The following is a 20248-nucleotide window of genomic DNA, read 5'->3' on the forward strand; positions in this document are numbered from 1 at the left end:
GGTGTGAAGGAAGCATGAGTTAAGTCCGTTGCTCTCCCCAGGTTGGCGGAGGGTGTGTAGAGTCCAGGATCACATTCGATGATTGACACAGGGGTGAAAAATGGGTTACAAAATCGTGGGATAAAAAATATATTAGAAAAAAAGAATACATAATACTTTAGTTATATTAATGTGGTAACTGAGCTTGAGAAAGAACAGGATAATCATCCAAATAACAGAAAAACAGAAAGGAGTAGAAACAAGTAGTTATTTTAATGTAAGGCATTGAAATAAATCACGTGGATCAATTATACAAACAACTTACAGACACCTCAAAAAACAGTTATCAAAAAATCTTAAAGTTCAAACACCACCTTGTCTACAAATGAATTAACTGGCAAAGGTTAAGAGTCATAAAGTGCAATGCGGATTTATGCAATCATCAGCAAGGCATTAGTGTTACTGTGTTTCTTTTTTTTTTTGCTCAACTGAACTAAACCAGTGGTTCTCAAAGCGGAGTCCGAGTAATAGAGGAAGACCCACTGGGCACGCTCAGAACTGTGATGCGCGGGGGGGAGGGGGGGACGACGACGACTTGAAATTCAGAAGTTTGAGAACAACTGAAAGAAACATCCTGGTTGTATTGTCGGTCACAAAAAAAGCGTACCACTTCAAATCTGGCCAGCCCCATTTTGGGCAAGTTTGGCAATGTTCAAAAATGGGTGATTTTTTTTGTATTATTCTTCGATACTTTGTGATGCGCTGCAAACTTCTTTTTTTGCTATTTTTGAAATTTCTTTGAACATTTTTGAAAAATATGACAAAAAAGTTATTTCAAAATAGCTGACCTATGTATCATGCTGTGAGCTTGTAGATTTTCAAAAAAGTAAAAAATACAAATAGCCAATCTACAATTAGATTGGCTATTTCTTTCTAATTAATTGAAAATAGGGTTTAAGTGTTTAACTATTTAAAAGCATCCGTCAGGTCTTTACTAAGCATTATATCAATTACAAACACAACACTATGTGTTCCCAGCCATAACCCACATTGTTCTAAAACAAAACAAAACAAAACCAATAATAAAATTATTTCCCTTGCTCTGAACACATTCATCATCTCGTTGCTCATCAAACTCAGCATTTGTCTCCTCCTATATCTCGCTGCTCAGCTCTTCCCTCTGAAGAATACAATGAAAACAGAAAGAAATGAGAAAGTTGACAATAATCATCACATACGTACAGTACTAGGGGCTGAGCATTGGGCAATTAAATGAACCAATAACTAACTTAATGTTGCTCATGTAGGTTAATCAAATAATAATAATTGAACAATATATTTTTCATAGAAATGATCAACAAATTGACACAGATTTGTTGACAGACAGAATATATGTCACTTTTGTCGCTTATAATTACATCAATTTAGTCATTAAATTGATTAGTCTGATAGATTAACCACTAAAATAGCCGGTCTACAAGCTCACAACACATCGACACGTGAGCTTGTACATCTTCTACTTTCATGTTAAAAAAAAACATTCTTAATTATTATGTTATTTTTTATATATTGATTTAATGATGACGATAACTGTGGGGGGAGGGATGGGGTGAGGGAGAAAATGAAAAAAAAAGGTATGTTCAAACTGTACTAAATTGTTGAAACCTATTACCAATAAACATATATTATTAAAAAAAAGAAAAAAAAGAAAAAAACATTCTTTAATCGAAAAGTTTGAAATAATCGTGATCTTGATTAGAAGTATCTGCTACTGTAATATATACTGTACATATTGTTTGGGACAGACTGAGGATCACCAAGCATCCTTGAGGGGGTTCCAGGGGGTTCCTAGCCAATCCAATACACATTAGTGTTATAGAATATACCACAGTGATGTACAATTGTAACATTTGGACAATTTAATGTAATTTAGTTTAATTTAAACCGAAACAATAAGACATTTGAAGAGAGTGTCCATGTCTGAATGTCATTGTGGACGTCCCTGACATAGAGACGTTTGGAAACCCCTGGTTGAGGACAGATGTCCCCATTAACCCATTCTGACCTGAGATCAGATTATAAAAATGTCTGTTTGAAAATGACAGTTTTCTGAAAAAGCTATGTTTTTAAGTCAGTCGTTCTTCGATTTTTCAAAAATAGCAGACCTACAAGCTCATAGCTCGCCACTCGGTGGCGCGCTATGAGCTTGTAGATCTGCTATTTTTCAATAGCTAAAGCACGACATGATGCGAACGCCAAAATGGGTTCCCGCCCCAAAATGGGTTTTAAGGCCCTTACACATCGGGAGCGTGACGAATAAATATGAAAATGCATTGGCAAATATTTCACATCAAACTACTAATTTTGTGATGCCTTATAAATACAGGTTAAAATAAATCAACCTCATTTATTTAGCTTTGGCTAACTCTGGCCCATTTACATTGAGGTGAAAACTGACATGTTGATTAATGAGCTTTGTCCCTGTCAAATAAATAAATAAATCTCGAACAATAATTGTGTTCAGTGTGGATGTACTCATAACACCCAAACAGCAGTTTAAATTCATTACATGAATTACACTAAATAAATGTTCCGGTTGTGTAAGGACCTTTATAATCCCCTTGTAGCACAGAATGAGTACAGAACAGCTTACAAGCTCTATACTGTTTCACAACATTCAGCAACACCAAAACATGAATAGCAGTTTGTTCCACTGGCCAAGCAACAGCATGCAAGGGGGCAGTTATCATCTGGTTGTTAATAAAGTACATATCTAATGGGGAGGGGAGAAACTTAAAATACTGGTTGGAAGACAAGCAAAAGGAGAAAATTAACACATATAGCACACGCTGTGAAAGCCAGCCAGACTGCAGGGATAAAGAAATGAAGTTAATGGTGAAGTGAAGGTAATCCTTCAGGGATAAAGAAATGAAGTTAATGGTGAAGGTAATCCTTCAGGGTCATGGCTTTAAAGGTCCACTGTGGAATGTCCTGGAAAAGTTCCACAAGGTGAAAGCGACTCGGACAATATCAATGCTCTGGCGACACCTAGTGGTCAAATAAGTGCTTTGGCTGGTGAAAGTGAAATAATGGCCAAACTAAGTTTTAGACCATTGGACCCTCAAACTGCCTGCTAAAGCAGCTAACTCCATCACCTCTCCCCTTCTCATGCTTGACAATTGTAACAATATATAAAGTCGCAATACCAACTTTGATGAAGCAGTATTGCATGGTTTTCTTCATTTCCTAAAACAATTTACATTTTTCATCCAGAACAAATAGATATATTGCATTTATATAATAATCAGAATAAGAATAAGAATAAGAAGGTGATTTTGTGTTTTTCCACAACTTTGGTTGTGTTTGAATATCTTATTGACGGGAAAATAGGAAAATAGTTAAAAAGACAAGATAATGAGTGAAGCTGGTGAAGGTTGCATGAGCGACACTGTAAGGATGGAGGAGGGAAGGGGGTAGAGGAGGGGGAAGGGGACACTGGCTGGAAGGTAAGGAAGCACACCTGGCAACAAAGGCTCCCTGGATGAGTCCAGCACCTGGTGGAGACGAAGCCAGGTCAGAATGTTATCTATCTCTCACACACAGACCTTTAAGGCATGCATTCATGCACATACGCACCACCATGCCAAGTTCTTTTACTTTATTTCTCGAGATATCTTGCAATGTCCTGTCCCTGTGTTTCCAAGACATCTCAGTGTACTCTGCATTACATGTGTATAATGCCAGGGGGTGGAGTTCCTGCCCACCAGTGGAGACTGTGGGCTGCATTTTGCGTGTCTTAAAGTAGTTCCCTAACTTCAAGATTCCAAGATTTCTCACTCAGAATAGCCAAATGGCATTGATCACGCCTCCAGGTCTTTAGTTTACTCAAGTTAGGGAATAAGACCTGGTACTTAAGACACGCAAAATACAGCCCTAAGGTTCGATTGCTCTGTGGTGACTGCGGCTTGGCCGGGCACGCCAACAAACACAATTTGGCTGTGTTCTCTGTAGCCGCACTTTCGTTACGTTGGTAGGGAGCAGAACTGGAAGGGATAAGTGTTCCTCGACATCATACGACGCATTGAGACACGACCTCTACTTTTACTGACTAAGTGGAGTTGAAACGATTGATCAGAAGTGCTTAACGCCCTACTCTGTAGCATGGTGGTGTGGCTTAAGGTGCGTTCAGACTTGGATGGTTAGATTTAGAGCGACGCGATTACATACAAAGTCTATGCAAAGACGAGAAGTTGCGCGATGCGCCGCGGACGGGCGTGGTGCGACCTGGCGCAGCAGAAACGGGACGAACCGAGGCGAACATTTAAATCTGAACGCACCTTTACTGAAAATAAGTCATTTTCAACTGACAGCACATCCTGATCTACAACATCTCAGTTAGAGAAGTAGAATATACTGTAGATCTGATGTATGATTTAAAAAATCATACATCACAGATTGCAATGTGCTTGTTGTGGAGTGTGGAGGACCATGCAGTGAGTGAGTGATAGCAGCGTAGTGCTTGTGCTAACGTTATACAATGGTTCTCAAAGTAGTGTCCGGGGATCCCCAGGGGTCCAGCTAAATGTGTTAATATAGCATCACAGTCATTTTAACCACTTTATCCATATCTCATATGTTTGCCATCAGCAGATGCACAAGCTCACAGCCTGCCTCTTCCAGGTAGGTCTCACCTCATAGGGGGTTCCTGCCCAGAAGTGCTTCATCTCAGCCCTGCGCCAGGCCACCAGGGCAGAGGCCACGAGGGTGAAGGGCACTAAGTAGAGCAGGGCAGGCTGACCCATCCCTGACAACAGCATCACAGTGAAGGTCACCACCATGCCCAAGAGGTAGGCTATGAGAGAGAGAGAGAGAGGACACACACACACACACACACACACACACACACACACACACACACACACACACACAGTATGAATGCATGTCCAATTCTCATCTTGCAGTAGTAGGGACAATGTCTCCCATTCCTAATACTATTCTAGGCACCTCAAGAAGGAGAAAATGGGCAAACGTTAAATGAAAATATCTCGCAACGCATTATAAGCTTGCATAACGCTGTTAAAGGACAACTTTGGGTTTTTTCAACCGAGGTTATTAGAGAAAGTAAAAGATGAGTGTAATATTTATTTACTGTACTTTTTTGTACTGTACGTTTTTAACCTAGTACAAGGTTTCTTCGACTATGCATGCACCTTTTGGTACCACAGCACCTCAAAAGGCCCTCAAAACTAGGCTCCAGACCTCCCAAAACAAACTGTTCAGGCTCCTACTTGGCCTCACTCCCCGAACCCACCTCACCCCTGCCCATTTTGACATGCTGGAATGGCTTAGGGTTGACGACAGAGTACAGCATTTGCAATGGGTCTGGTCCACAAGATTCGATACACCACCAAGATACTCATGTACTGTACCTGTCTAAATACTTCCTTAATATTAACGAAGTCCACACCCACAACACCAGAGGGAGTGCAACAAACCATGTGCAACCCAGATTCGGCACAAACAAGGGACTAAATTAATTTCTATGCTATGCCACCAAAATGTGGAACGCCCAAACAGCAGTCATTAAGACATGCGAATCCCTTGACTCCTTCAAAACCGCTTTTAAAGGGCACCTATGGACGGCTGAAATTCAAAACTGGCCCCCGTAAAAGCTCAATCCTTTGACTTTCTTAAATAACAACCTAAAACCTTGGTTGAAAGAAAAACAAAGTTGTCCTTTAAGCAAAGAGAATCACACCTGTTAAATGTAGTCAGTATTGGTGGAACAGCTGAGAAACATGGTCTGTACTGTGAGAAACATGGTCTGTACTGTGAGAAACATGGTCTGTACTGTGAGAAACATGGTCTGTACTGTGAGAAACATGGTCTGTACTGTGAGAAACATGCTCTGTACAGTGAGAAACATGGTCTGTACTGTGAGAAACATGGTCTGTACTGTGAGAAACATGGTCTGTACTGTGAGAAACATGGTCTGTACTGTGAGAAACATGGTCTGTACTGTGAGAAACATGGTCTGTACTGTGAGAAACATGGTCTGTACTGTGAGAAACATGGTCTGTGCTGTGAGAAACATGGTCTGTACTGTGAGAAACATGGTCTGTACTGTGAGAAACATGGTCTGTACTGTGAGGAACATGGTCTGTACTGTGATAAACATGCTCTGTACTGTGAGGAACATGCTCTGTACTGTGAGAAACATGGTCTGTACTGTGAGAAACATGCTCTGTACTGTGAGAAACATGGTCTGTACTGTGAGAAACATGCTCTGTACTGTGAGAAACAAACATGGTCTGTACTGTGAGAAACATGGTCTGTACTGTGAGAAACAAACATGGTCTGTACTGTGAGAAACATGCTCTGTACTGTGAGAAACAAACATGGTCTGTACTGTGAGAAACATGGTCTGTACTGTGAGAAACAAACATGGTCTGTACTGTGAGAAACATGCTCTGTACTGTGAGAAACAAACATGGTCTGTACTGTGAGAAACATGGTCTGTACTGTGAGAAACATGGTCTGTACTGTGATAAACATGGTCTGTACTGTGAGAAACATGGTCTGTACTGTGAGAAACATGCTCTGTACTGTGAGGAACATGCTCTGTACTGTGACTTACCAATACAGGAGGTGACAAAGTAGACCTTTCTGGAGCTGTTGATCCACACATCAAACTTGCTGCAATACGCCACCAGCAAGCCTGCTCACCAATAAAGAATGAAAATGAATTCTTGGAACAGGTCAGACCACTACAGTATAGTATGATGATGGTATGGTATAGTATTTACCTGGTATGATGATGTCTCCGTAGCCCAGGATGGAGAACTGCATTCCACACAAGTTCTGAGCCCAGGCTGCGAACCGTGGGACTCGCATCACCACAGGCAGCTGCAGAGAAAAGTGTGGAAAAACATGTTTTTCATTTCAGCTTGATTTAAATGTACAAAATACAAATCCATGCCTATGAAAGGGTCTAGGGCTCTTTGTTTATACAGCATTGTATAGATTGGATAACATTATATACTGTACACTCTTGACTTGAACATTATGTAAGTGAACAGTCCCCATGTACTACTGTAATAGCAAGAGGAAGACAAGAAGAGCCGGCAAAGCAACAGCAAACATCCTGCTTGCAGTTCAATCACTCCGTCCTAAGATTACAAACTCACATGTCATGTTGCATTGCATTGTGAGGTTGTAGATCGAATATTTTCTTCTGTACGACACTGGCGCGCAACAAAGTAAAATCAAGCACAGGACTCATATCCACACAAAGAATGTATTTTTCAACCACCAATTCTGTGTCAACAAGTTAATCACTTTTCAATGACAATGAAATGGAGGAAGTGAGTGCTTTTCTAGCATGTCTGTTGTACTAAAGAAGTACTTGGAGTGCGTAAGTATATCTCTAGATAGAAATACAGTCAAATATGAAAGAAGGGCACGTCATAAACTGTATATGGGCTTCATTTATATCCAGCGTCTTTACATTATAATGACATTCACACCCCGATGGCTGAGGGAAACCATGCAAGGCACCAACCTGCTCATCGGGAGTAGTTAGGGCCCCAACTACTCCTCTACTCAGTAGAGGACTAGTTGGGGCCCTAACTAATAGTTAGGGGATCAGTAGAGTCTACTGAATATTATGGGTTTAGGGGTTCAGTAGAGGAGTAGTTCTAACTACTCCTCTACTGAACCCCTAACTGTTAGGGGTTCAGTGTCTTGCTCAATGACACTATGACACTTTGCCAGGAATCGAACCTGGAACCTTCGGATTCCAAGACGGCCACTTTACCTGCCCCTCCTGAGCCATATAAATGCCCTTTTCGTGCTCAGGTGAGAGCAAAACTTTCCCCAGATTCCTTGCGAAGCCCCACGGGAAGCATGAGCGTTCTGCGCCACAGAGCGGGCATGTTCGGGTCTGTAAGTCCCGGGAAAAGATGCGCTGTGATTGGCCAGTAGTCACTTGAGTGGCAGCGTGACGTAACGTAGCCTTCAACACACATCACTCCAACCAACTGCAGCGGCCAATGAGGTCGCTCCAACCAACTGCAGCGGCCAATGAGGTCGCTCCAACCAACTGCAGCGGCCAATGAGGTCGCTCCAACCGACTGCCGCGGCCAATGAGGCGTCTATTTGTTTAATGCCCACATGTATCACACATTTATTATGAACAAATCAAAAGGAATTAATTTGAAAGGTTTTGAAAGCAAATTATTATCCCCCCCACCCCCCATTTTGGGCCTTATTTATCTAGTAGTTTTAAATATCCCATCCAGGCTCTTTGAGTCTGACGTGTCCCTCAGCCCTCCCCACCACAGGGTGGCGCACACACAAAACACAGTGGGTGGGTAAGGAGGAAGACCTTACTTTCTCTGAGGGAGCCTGTGGTTCAGCAGCGACCTCCACCTCGTTACCGTGAGCCTAGACAGACCCCCCCCCCCACCCAACCACAAGGTGGGCACAATTAGTCCAGAATTCACACACACACACGCGCGCGCACACACACACACACACACACACACACACACACACACAACTGTGACACCAAAGCCAAAATCCAATATCTTCATTTCTGCATACTCGCCCACTCCACACGTACAGTACGCTATCCTCCAGCGCTACCTGGAATATGTTTGTGTCCCAAATGTCACTTTGCTTTTGGAGGGGCTGAGAGTGAGTGGAGGAGGCTTCCCAGACCAGCGAGTGTATATCATCAAGTGTTCGCTGTTCACTTAAAGGGACACTTCACCCTTTTTGCAAAAACATATATGTTAATGACGTTAAGAAGCTTTAGAACACTTTCCTGGGGGTCTTTATGTGTGTAATATGTGGTTTTAGATATTTTAGATTGTAGCAGTGAGCCTGTTGTCTCTGATGTCATGGACACTGGGCTCACTTCCTTCCTGGACTACATGTTGTCTCAGTAAGACAGCTCTCCCACTATCCACAAGGAGGAGCAGTGCACCAAATAATTATGGGAATTGTAGTCCAGGAAGGTAGTGAGACCAGTGCCCATGACATCAGAGACACTGTGCTCACTGCTACAATCATAAAGACCCCCAGGAAAGTGTTCTAAAGCGTCTAAACATCATTAACATATATATTTTTGCAAAAAGGGTGAAGTGTCCCTTTAAGTGAGTTTATAGTCAACTCGGCAGAAGTATTGACTGACTATCTGTTTTGTAATTGGATGCTGCAACGGACTGTCTCCTCTGGCTATGAAGGATACCGCCGTCTGGGAGATGGGATCCGAAAGCCATGCCTTTGTTGCAGACTTCAAAAGGGAACAAAAGTATTTGATCTGCTCATATTCTAATAATGTAAAGATAAGTGCGTGTGTATCAATGGTAGTAATGAAGAGTATTGGACTTTGACTCAAGTGTTCAGCCAAGTTGTTAATAAAAGCTGGTGAGTACCGAGTTCTCAATGAAGAGTTCACAGGTCAAAACAACTCAAGAACTATGAAAAACATTGCAAAACAACAAGCTGTATTTTTGATTAATAGATTTTAGTCAAAATGTTTTAAAGAGGGAAGCAAGGCGTTGACATACCCTCTCTCCAGAAGCATCAGGGCCCAAGGCCACCTGCACCATGATGCTCACTCCGTTCTGAGGACCCAGAGGAACATACAACTCTATTGATGATAGGACTTCAAATCAGTGACACGTTTCACCAAGCAAAGATTTGAGTTACCGTAAAAAGGTTCGCTCTGAAAGAATATACAGTATATGCAAAGATTTGCCCCACATTTCCACGATTAAAAAAAAATAGCAGACCTACAAGCTCGTAGCACGGCACTCGGTGCTTGAAACACCGAAAGGGGTTCCCGCCCCAAAATGGGTTAATGGTTTCTACCGTCGTACCTTAGTGAAGAAGGGAGTGATGAAGACGAAGAAGACGTCGTATACGAGCAGGAGGCTGAGCAGAATCACGCAGATCTGGAGGAGTAATGGTTTGGGTTTACACATGAATCATCACAATTATTATAATCTAACACACTTTCTTTATCCCACGATTTTGTAGCCCATTTTTCACCCCTGTGTCAATTATCTAATGTGATCCTGGGCTCTACACACCCTCCGCCAACCTGGGGAGAGCAACGGACTTGAACTCATGCTCCCTTCATGCCTGAGTGTCCAAGTTGCTCCTTTACACCTGACAGGGGGGAGTTTCCCTGGTTGGACGTAGCGCGTGGAAGGAACACGTTATTCCAACCAGTTCCTTTCCCCTCCATCAGGCGCCCCGGCTGGCCAGGGGGAGGCAGTATAGAGACCAGGATTAATCTAACACACTTTGATATGTGCTGTTAAACTCATTGACCGCCAGCTAAGGTGACTTATAACTCAATGGGCGAGGCTCTTAGATTGAAAGCCGTATTGCCCGGAAACTTTAATCCACCCAAAACATACCTTTTGTAAGCGAGGATCATATCGTGTTGAGAAGTGAGGTGTAAATCTACGTAGCTAGTTTTGACCCAAAAAGAAGAATCCGAGATATTAAGGGCTGTATTTTGCGTGTCTTAAGTACCAGGTCTTATTCCCTAACTTGAGTAAACTAAAGACCTGGAGGCGTGATCAATGCCATTTGCCTATTCTGAGTGGCCAAAGAGCATTGATCACGCCTCCAGGTCTTTAGTTTACTCAAGTTAGGGAATAAGACCTGGTACTTAACCCATTCTGAACGGGAACCCATGTTGGTGTTAGCATCATGTTATGCTTTAGCTATTGAAAAATAGCAGATCTACAAGCTCATAGCGCGCCACCGAGTGGCGCGCTACGAGCTTGTAGGTCTGCTATTTTTGAAAAATCGAAGAGCGACTGACATTTTTAGAATCTGATCTCAGGTCAGAATGGGTTAAGACACGCAAAATACAGCCCTATGTGTTCAAAAAGCATAAGCCAGCCAAATGTCCATTTCTCCATTGGAAAACTTCCATTTTATTGTTTCCCCTTTTATGGAGCGTTATGACCGCATGCAGGACACAGTTGATCACCCTAATCAATTGATATTAACCCATTCTGACCTGAGATCAGATTCTATACGAGGTTTCCACTGGACACACACTGGTCTGATCAACCCATTCTGACCTGAGATCAGATTCTAAAAAAAATCAGTCGTTCTTCGATTTTTCAAAAATAGCAGATCTACAAGCTCGTAGCGCGCCACTCGGTGGCGCGCTATGAGCTTGTAGATCTGCTATTTTTCAATAGCTAAAGCATAACATGATGCTAACACCAAAATGGGTTCCCGGTCAGAATGGGTTAAAATAGTCATCCAAAGGCGATTTCGGCGCCCGGGGCCTTTTGAAAATAAGCGTCAAAAGGCGACATGCTTTAGTTCAGATGGTACGGTATCGGTATGGTAAAGGTACAGTCAGGTACCTTGAAGTTGGACAGTGAGATCGTCTTCATGAAGTTCAAGCAGAAGGCAACACCAAGGAGATCTTGCAAGATCCAGATCCATCTAGGAGGAAAATGACAATATACAGTAACCCCAAAAGACATTATGGATGTATTCTTATTTATTTCTTTATCAATTATCGTGGCAGAAACCTCTCTATATATATATATATATATATATAGAGAGAGAGAGAGAGAGAGAGAGAGAGAGATATTTCCACGGGCCACAACTGGCTTGCTAGCAAGAATACCTGCCACAGTAAATTATTTAGAAAATAACTTCTAAATGAATCTAAAAAGAAAGAAATAATGTCCACACACACACACACACACACAGAGTGATTTTCCATGGACATATTGGGGGTAATAGTTTGTGTTGGCACCATTTGTTTTACGTCATCATATCATCACCTAATCAACATGAGTTAGACTTTAATATATTAGCGCCCCTCACTTCACACGAGTGTGATTTCTTAGATACATGTACAATGTGCCTCTTTTTTCTTCTATTTTTAATGGTTTAGATGTGCACATTTGCAAATAGAGAGCTCCAGATAACATTTTTTTTTTAACATTTGTTAATTAACTAAATGTCCTGTGAGTGCAACATTCAAGGCTGTTCTATCTGCACCTGCACAATTTGATTACACACAGTATTTATCAGTATTCTGTTACACCCCATAAACAGATAAGTTACTGTACAATGGCTTTGCATTGATGACACCAGGTATGCTGCATTTGGCATTGCCAACTTTGAAACCTTTGACTTTGTTTTATTGCCAGCTAGATTCCAGACAACACTCTGGTCTCTCTCTGTATCTGAGAACAGACCTTGAGCATTGGAAGAGCTGCAGATTATTTAATAACCTTTTTAATTAACTAATGACGTTGGAGACAGTGCAACATTCAAGGCTGTAGCCTGCACACAAAGATTACACATTAAAACCCATTTTGGGCGTGAACCCCTTTTGGTGTTAGGAGCTATTGAAAAATAGCTAGACCTACAAGCTCATAGCGCGGCACAGAGTGCCAGGCTACGAGCTTGTAGGTCTGCTATTTTTGAAAAATCAAAGAACAACTGACATAGAAACATAACTTTTTCAGAAAACTGTCAGGATTTAGAAGACATTTTTAGAATATGATCTCAGGTCAAAATGGGTTAAGCATTTCTATCTGCACCTGTACAATCTGATTGCACACACAGTACTATCAGTGTGCAGTTAAACCACACACACATTTAATCCATTACCAAATATAGCAATATAATTTGTATCGTCTCCGCCAGGCCAAAGGCAAGACTACTCATATTGCATCCTAATTGGCTAACATTGGCACCTAAAGTTTGCATGTCTGAGCAATAACTTCAACCTTATTCCTTAAAAGTCTACATACTGTATTCCACTCCCTTCTAGGAGTGAACGAGGAACACTTTTTCTGGTTGTATATAAGAGAGTCTGTTTCAAGTTTCAATTCTTCAATTATCCTTTGATTCTGGCCCACTATCTAATGGCTTAGAAAAACTCTGCCCAAGACAAAACTTACTTGCGTTCTACACTAACTAACTGATTCTGCTGTTATAGCTATATGCTACAATGTCTGCAATTACACCCCTGAAAGTGCTACAAAAGGGAGTTGAACCGTTTTACAGCTTCCGATGTACTGTATGACGGAAGCATTTGAAAATGGTGTGAGTCAACACTCGTTTGTAGATTCTACTCCTCCAGACCTAGACTAGTCATGAGAAGTCGGAATCTGACTCACAAAGTCTCCCTGCCCTCAGTTTCCTGTCTCTCTCTATTTTCATATCTAAATATAGAATAAAATGCCTGTTCACTGTCATTTGGACGGCCCAGGGATTTGGGTGTCAGTGACATCAGCTTATCGTTGTGGTTCTTTCATTTGTGAATAAGAGGTAGTATCATTCACATTCTAGACTGTACAGTCCTACAATGGATTTATAATAAGAGGTAGTATCGTTCACATTCTAGACTGTACAGTCCTACAATGGATTTATAATAAGAGGTAGTATCGTTCACATTCTAGACTGTACTGTCCTACAATGGATTTATAATAAGACAAAAGTAAAACATCTGAGTACTTCTTCTACTACTGCATGCAGTGAAGTATACAAAATAGTGCCTTCAATTATGTTAAAAATTAAAAATATGAAGAGTTTTCTACCCTACAGAGACTATTTTTAACCTCAATGTTAGGTTGGATGTGTCTTTTTTGGAGACTTGAAATATAGCACACAACATTCTCACATGATGTTTGTAATCTCACACACCACAGGTTTGACACACACACACACACACACACACACACACACACACACCACAGGTTTCACACACACACACACACACACACACACACACACACACACACACACACACACACGCACACAAAAAAAACAGTTTAACCAATAACCACTTCTCTTTTGATGACAAGGGCGTGGGAGGACTGGCATGCAACGCATCTGTGTGTGTGTGTGTGAGTCAATGAGTGAGAGAAAGAGCAAAGGCAGACAGACAGAAGACAGTATTGTGAGACAGACAGAGGGCGATGAGTCAGACAGACCGACCGCTGTACAGACAGTACCTGTCTTCATTCCTGTAGACTCCCCAGACCACCGCGACACTGATGCACACTGCAGCCAGGATCAGAGACCTCACGGAGAATGTCGAGTTCCTGATGGAGAAACTACACACACACACACACACACACACACACACACACACGAGCGTGGGTTTTGGCTCACGTCGGCACGGCATTTATGAAGTGATCGTAAACAGAGAGACACAAGACAGGCACACACACACACACACACACACACACACACACACACACACACACACACACAGAGAGAGACACAAGACAGGCACACACGCAGAGGTTATGGTTTCTTGCCACATTATGATTCAGAGAAAAAAAACTGTACGTTGACAAACAACATCAAACATACAGTTTGGTTTTGTTGGGTGTGGAAAAAGTAATAAAACATTTACAGAGGCACGTAAACACTGAATATATTTCTTTGCGCGACGAATAGCAAAAAAACAAGCTCACAATGCATTGTGATAACAAATACCTATAATGACATACCCAAAGTAGGGACACAAGGTAGAAAATGTTCTTTATTAACCCTATAACAACACTAAACATATTTTTTTGTTACACCATCACTAAACACGGGTATATTTTACCCAATGTAAAATATTCCATAAAAAAAATTTCTCATCCAAAAAGTACAGCAGCAACACATGGCAACTTGAGGTACTCTTTAATATTTCATCGTGACTTTTCTTTTCTAAAAGGGGGGGAAAAAAAGACCCACCCACCTCAGACATCAGGAACAATATGGAAATTGTAAAAATACAATCGTCCGGGTGAAACCCGTGTTTAGTGTTCTAGGGAATGATCGTGTTTGTTCATTCTGAAATACATAGCGTCTCTGTTTAGAGAACCTGTTCAGAACAGTAACACACACACCGTGTCACTGTTACTGAAGGCCAAACATACTACCATCTGTCTGTCTGTCTGTCTACCATCTGCTTCGCTCACACTGAACCACTGTAGTTGTTAAAAAAAGGTGAAATGGTCAGTTATTTGGAAGACGTCGTGCACACTCGTACCTTACAGTGCCACAGCCCAGGAGGTCCATCACAGCGTCCAGACAGCTGAACAGTGCGGTAGCCGAGGCCACACAGAATATGGCGATAATGATGTACACTGTAAAAACATCCACACGTTAATCTCATCATCGACTGCCGAGAACAAGTTAACCCATTCTGACCTGAGATCAGATTCATACGAGGTTTCCACTGGACACACACTGGTCTGATTAACCCATTCTGACCTGAGATCAGATTCTAAAAGTGTCAATCGTTCTTCGATTTCTTCAAAAATAGCAGACCTACAAGCTCGTAGCGCGCCACTCGGTGGCGCGCTATGAGCTTGTAGATCTGCTATTTTTCAATAGCTAAAGCATAACATGATGCTAACACCAAAATGGTGTTAAGTTTTGAACCAATTATGTCCCCGACTGGTTTCGTTTTATACAATAACACACTACATTCATGCCTCGTAACATAATATAGTGGCAGTGAATCTGCAATCGTGTGGCAGCCACCGTGTGCGCCCCTCACTTCTCACAAGTGTGATGTTTTTTTAAGACTTGGAACATATCAACATAATACTGTGTGTGTGTGTGTGTGTGTGTGTGTGTGTGTGTGTGTGTGTATTTTCATTCGCCTATATTGACATGCCGAAGATAGGGATGCCATGTTTAATGTGGTGAATTACATGCAAGCCTACTCAATTCAATTCAATGGGCTTTATTGGCATGAGAAAACATACGTTTACATTGCCAGAAAGAACAATACAACAATACAGCAATACAATCAAAACTAAAATTATGTACATCTACTCACCGAGGACATTGTAGAAGAAGTACATGAGGACCAGCATGCCACACATGAGACCCACAAAGATGATGACTTTGAGAGGAGAGTACAGGAAGACATCACCGCTGTCTGCTTTATCGGCACCTCCTCCTCCACCTCCTCCCAACGTTCCTCCGCTCAACCGCTCTCTGAAGGAGACAAACAAAGATGGTGACCTTGAGAGGAAGAGTACAGGAAGACATCACCGCTGTCTGCTTTATCGGCACCTCTTCCTCCTCCTCCTGACGGTCTTCTGCTCCATCCGTCTCTAAAAGACGTTAAGGTCAAATCTGTTTACATTGTCCCCGTGAATGAAGCGAGTGTATTAGGTCGTTAAGATCGTTTCCGGGTTAGTAAGTATTTCTGTGAATATAACCATGTGATCCCTTTCTTTGTATCTTCTCTTACTCAACCTATTGGTTTAACCCATTCTGACCTGAGATCAGATTCTAACGCACAGATGAATGGTGGTTCTCTAATGCATTCTGACCCGAGATCAGATTCTAAAAATGTCTTAAATCCTGACAGTTTCAAAAAATAGCAGACCTACAAGCTCGTAGCGCGCCACTCGGTGGCGCGCTATGAGCTTGTAGGTCTGCTATTTTTCAACATGATGCTAACACCAGAATGGGTTCCCGTTCAGAATGGTTTAATACCTGTATATATGTTGTGTGTATCTTAGTTATGTACTCAATCTTTTGGTTTTACACCCGTGTATGTACAGTATGTTGTTTGTATGTCTGGCCTCGTGGGGTAAGATGGTGGGTGGGTGGGGAGGATTGGGAAAGGAGTTGTGGGAGAAAATGTGAAGAAAAACAAAGAGCCATATTCTCTTTCTGTGAAACTTGTATGTGATGTCATACTCTTTGAATAAAATGTATTAAAAAATATATATATATATTGTTTCCGGGGGAAATGTGAAGTTCAGCCCCTATAGACCCTCTCTGCTTTAGGTCGTGACCAGGCTTTTCTCCGCCGAGATGTGAAAAGGCTGGACACAAGGCGGCTATCGTACAACTGGTGTCACACCACTAAAATACCTCATCTATAAGCTCACACCGCGTCGCACCGCATAAAGCTTGTAGTCGTAGACATGCAATTTTTGAACGAATTTAGAACATCTTGGGCAACAAAGTGTTGCCCAAAACAGGGATGCCAGGTTGATTTGAAAGTGGTTTAAGGATTTGACCGTCCGTGGTTCTCTTTACCTCTCACACGCCCCGCTCCAGTAGCCTCCCAGAGCCACGGTAACCACGGCGATCAGCAGCATGACAACGATGCTGGGGTCAAGCTGAGGTGGGCGGGGGGCGTACAGCTGGGCTCGCATCACCACACCAAACACCTGAGCACACACACACACACACACATGCAGTATTTACATTTCTAATGAACCAAACTAAACTAAACCAACCATTGAACGGAAGGTAGGTTTTATAGTCCAAATGTGTACAAATGTAGTCTGTGCCACAAATAGCACTCCCACACCTATTTATTTATTTATTTTATTGTAGGGCTGCAACATTTAATCTAACAAATCAATTTAATTGATTACGAACACACACACACACACACACACACACACACACACACACACACACACAATAGGCCTATTTTATTTTGCGAGACACTTTTATACACGATTATAATGGAATCTAATTGGCTTTTTAAAAAAATAAATAGAATAACAATTTTAAAAGATATATATGTAAGAGAGGACGTACCCGCTGCGCGTCTCCAAAGTCTCGGTACCTCATCAGAACCAGGGGAATGTGGATCTTATCATACGCTGACTGATTGGCTGACGGAGTGATCTGCACAGCCACGTAGTGAGATGAAAGAGAAGAGGTTAGAACTAGAATGAATTGGTTATAACAAATACAAACCTGTTATTGATTTTATATACCTAAGAAACACCCACTCATTGACTGATTAACCCATTTAGGACTATGGCCAATTCTAAAAAACTCTAAATCTAAATCGTGATACAAAAGGTTTTCTGAAAAGTGAAAACCTTCAAATATTTATTCAAAAATGACAAAAGAATGTGTTGCTAGTACCGTATATACTGTACCAAAATGGGTTCCAGTCTTGAAAGGTATAGTTACAAAAAGGGGTTCCTGAATCCTGCCCATAATAAATGTTATGTTATTCGTCTAACACATTTCTGAACGTTTTAGAAAGGGTTCCTGAGTCTAGAGACCAAAGGGAAGGAGGAATGTCATGGAAGGCCATGCACCGTCAATTTAGTCTTTAATCTTTAAGCTCTTCAAAGAATGATACGCCCTGCAGTGCAAACACTGTGGCCTAGATCTCCTGCCTTTCTGTTCATTATAACAAGCATCAATGTGCCACTGTGGAAAGATAACACACATTGAGGTTTGTACTGTATATTGTTTCAATAATGTGAAAACTGAAGATAGCGTGAACCGGGGCAGGAATGTGTCATGGCCAGTGTTCCCCCCCGCATTCTGCATACTTGCCAACACTCCCGATTCAAGCGGAAGCCTTCCTCTGTTTAACCCTTTCTCTCCCGTTAATCTCCCGATTTCATACACAAACAACCCCTGCCTGACATGCAGCGCTGGACCTGGTCACTGCTTGCTTAGTTAGTTTGCTGCTGAAAAGTGAAAATGAATCCAACAGTTCCCAGAAAGAGACATGTACACTTCTGAAATTTGGTCCACTTGGTACGAGACTTCATTCTTTGTAACACCCAATTAATACATCCATTCTAACCTCTAGCCAAATGCAGTGCAGGCAGGCGCACGCATGCACACACACACACACACACACACACACACACACACAACTCCAAGCTTATTGTCCAAATTTAATTAGGACAATTCAGTAAAACAGTGCATAAGAAATAAGGGGTTCAAATACCTGATATCATCTTCATCATCATCATCATAATACACACACACACACACACACACACACACACACAGTCTCACACACACACACACACACACACACACAGTCACACGATCCTCATCCATACCAGTGTCTCATTGCTGACGAGGATCAGGGCCGCTGCCTCCAGGTCCTGGGCCACCTGAGCCTTCTGGCTGAACTCGCAGTACCCTCTCATCACCACCAGGGCCTTGCCCTTCACTGCCGTGCCCGGCGGGATCCCAGTGGCGTTGGCGTCACACAGCAGAGTGGAGGTCAGGTTCACCACTTCATACTGCTCCTATTGGACAATACAGCAGAGTGGAGGTCAGGTTCACCACTTCATACTGCTCCTATTGGACAATACAGCAGAGTGGAGGTCAGGTTCACCACTTCATACTGCTCCTAGTTTAGCAAATGGGATGACATTGCGGAGGGGATAATCCGTTTCTTCTGAAATATATATCCTCATGGAGGGTTTCTGCACGTTTTTAGGCATGTTACGGGTTCAGCTATTTTATCTAAGAGTCTAGTGTATAAATTATATAAAAGATAAAAATAAAACATAGATCTAAGTATATAGGCCAAAAACTCACTAATATACAACATAAGAAAATAACTCCTGAATCTTATTTGACCTGCCCGACATTTTTAAGACCTTTTAAGAGCACAGATTTAAGACTTATTTAAGGATCCATAGAAACACTGTCCATGGATCAGTTCTTTAGACCGATCATGTAGTCAGACGGATAACTGAGTGTTAGTACTTTGTAGCATGAAACAAAGCAGGGAAAACATATCTTACTGCAGTTTCCAGAGTCTCTGGCAGGTTGCTCCACTTGTTATTGTACACTAGGCAGTACTCTTTATCAGAAGATCCATTTGAAATGTGCAATATGGCCTCTTGGCAGTTTATCTGTGGGGAATGAATGAAGCACACATTAGTCCAAGCTCAAATCACTGGCATGGGTCAGAGGTCACAGCAAGCAATGCAACCACATTGTGGAACTATAGTGTGACCTACAGTAGCAACAGATGATGACATTAGCTTGCTTTGGGAGAATTCCTAGACTGTACTGTGACTGGCTCCCTGGCGTTCACAACAGCAGCTGATCATTGAAATAATATTCACATAATCTATGAAGTCAACAGCTAAATATGACAATGACAATGTAACATGAATGACATTGATGAACATGAATACATAAGACATTGTCCACCACATAATGTAATCTACCCTGTGGCCAGCAGCACCTGGATGTGGTTAGACACACAACATACAAACAGAAACATGCCTTGTATGTCCCAAACTGTCATTTCTTTCAGGAAATTCAACAAAGAACCTGTGTTCCAATGTAGTTAATAAGTAAATAATACGTTACTTAGTCTCAATTGAAGCTCTTGTTAATACAACAAAGAACCTGTGTTCCAATGTAGTTAATAATTTAATAATACATTACTTAGTCTCAATTTAAGCTCTTGTTAATACTTTTCATTAGTTAAATGTTTATA

The 20248-nt window shown here is 41.7% G+C and overlaps 1 protein-coding gene across 4 annotated transcripts in view; it reads right to left on the bottom strand.

Annotated features, from left to right (window-relative positions):
• Window positions 1-233: 233 nt before the first annotated feature.
• The window catches only part of sppl2a (signal peptide peptidase like 2A), a 21109-nt gene continuing 1094 nt past the window's right edge, over window positions 234-20248 (bottom strand). The window contains exons 2-17 of one of the 4 annotated variants that reach the window (XM_080761099.1): window positions 19542-19652; window positions 18846-19037; window positions 17566-17655; window positions 17053-17186; window positions 15833-15993; window positions 15035-15131; window positions 14001-14102; window positions 11385-11466; window positions 9867-9941; window positions 9555-9611; window positions 8371-8424; window positions 6786-6885; window positions 6617-6697; window positions 4671-4831; window positions 3500-3533; window positions 234-1159 (exon numbers count right to left, since the gene is read on the bottom strand). In XM_080761099.1, the coding sequence (XP_080617225.1) occupies window positions 1116-1159; window positions 3500-3533; window positions 4671-4831; window positions 6617-6697; window positions 6786-6885; window positions 8371-8424; window positions 9555-9611; window positions 9867-9941; window positions 11385-11466; window positions 14001-14102; window positions 15035-15131; window positions 15833-15993; window positions 17053-17186; window positions 17566-17655; window positions 18846-19037; window positions 19542-19652 (1575 nt within the window). In that variant the 3' untranslated portion in view covers window positions 234-1115. Of the gene's footprint in view, window positions 1160-3499; window positions 3566-4670; window positions 4832-6616; window positions 6698-6785; window positions 6886-8370; window positions 8425-9554; window positions 9612-9866; window positions 9942-11384; window positions 11467-14000; window positions 14103-15034; window positions 15132-15832; window positions 15994-17052; window positions 17187-17565; window positions 17656-18845; window positions 19038-19541; window positions 19653-20248 lie in introns of all 4 variants that reach the window. The other 3 variants (XR_013963918.1, XM_080761101.1, XM_080761100.1) reach the window with 3 other exon arrangements.

Source organism: Protomyctophum bolini (assembly GCF_963924005.1).
Source record: "Protomyctophum bolini genome assembly, chromosome: 1".
Classification (NCBI taxonomy): Eukaryota; Metazoa; Chordata; class Actinopteri; order Myctophiformes; family Myctophidae; genus Protomyctophum; species Protomyctophum bolini.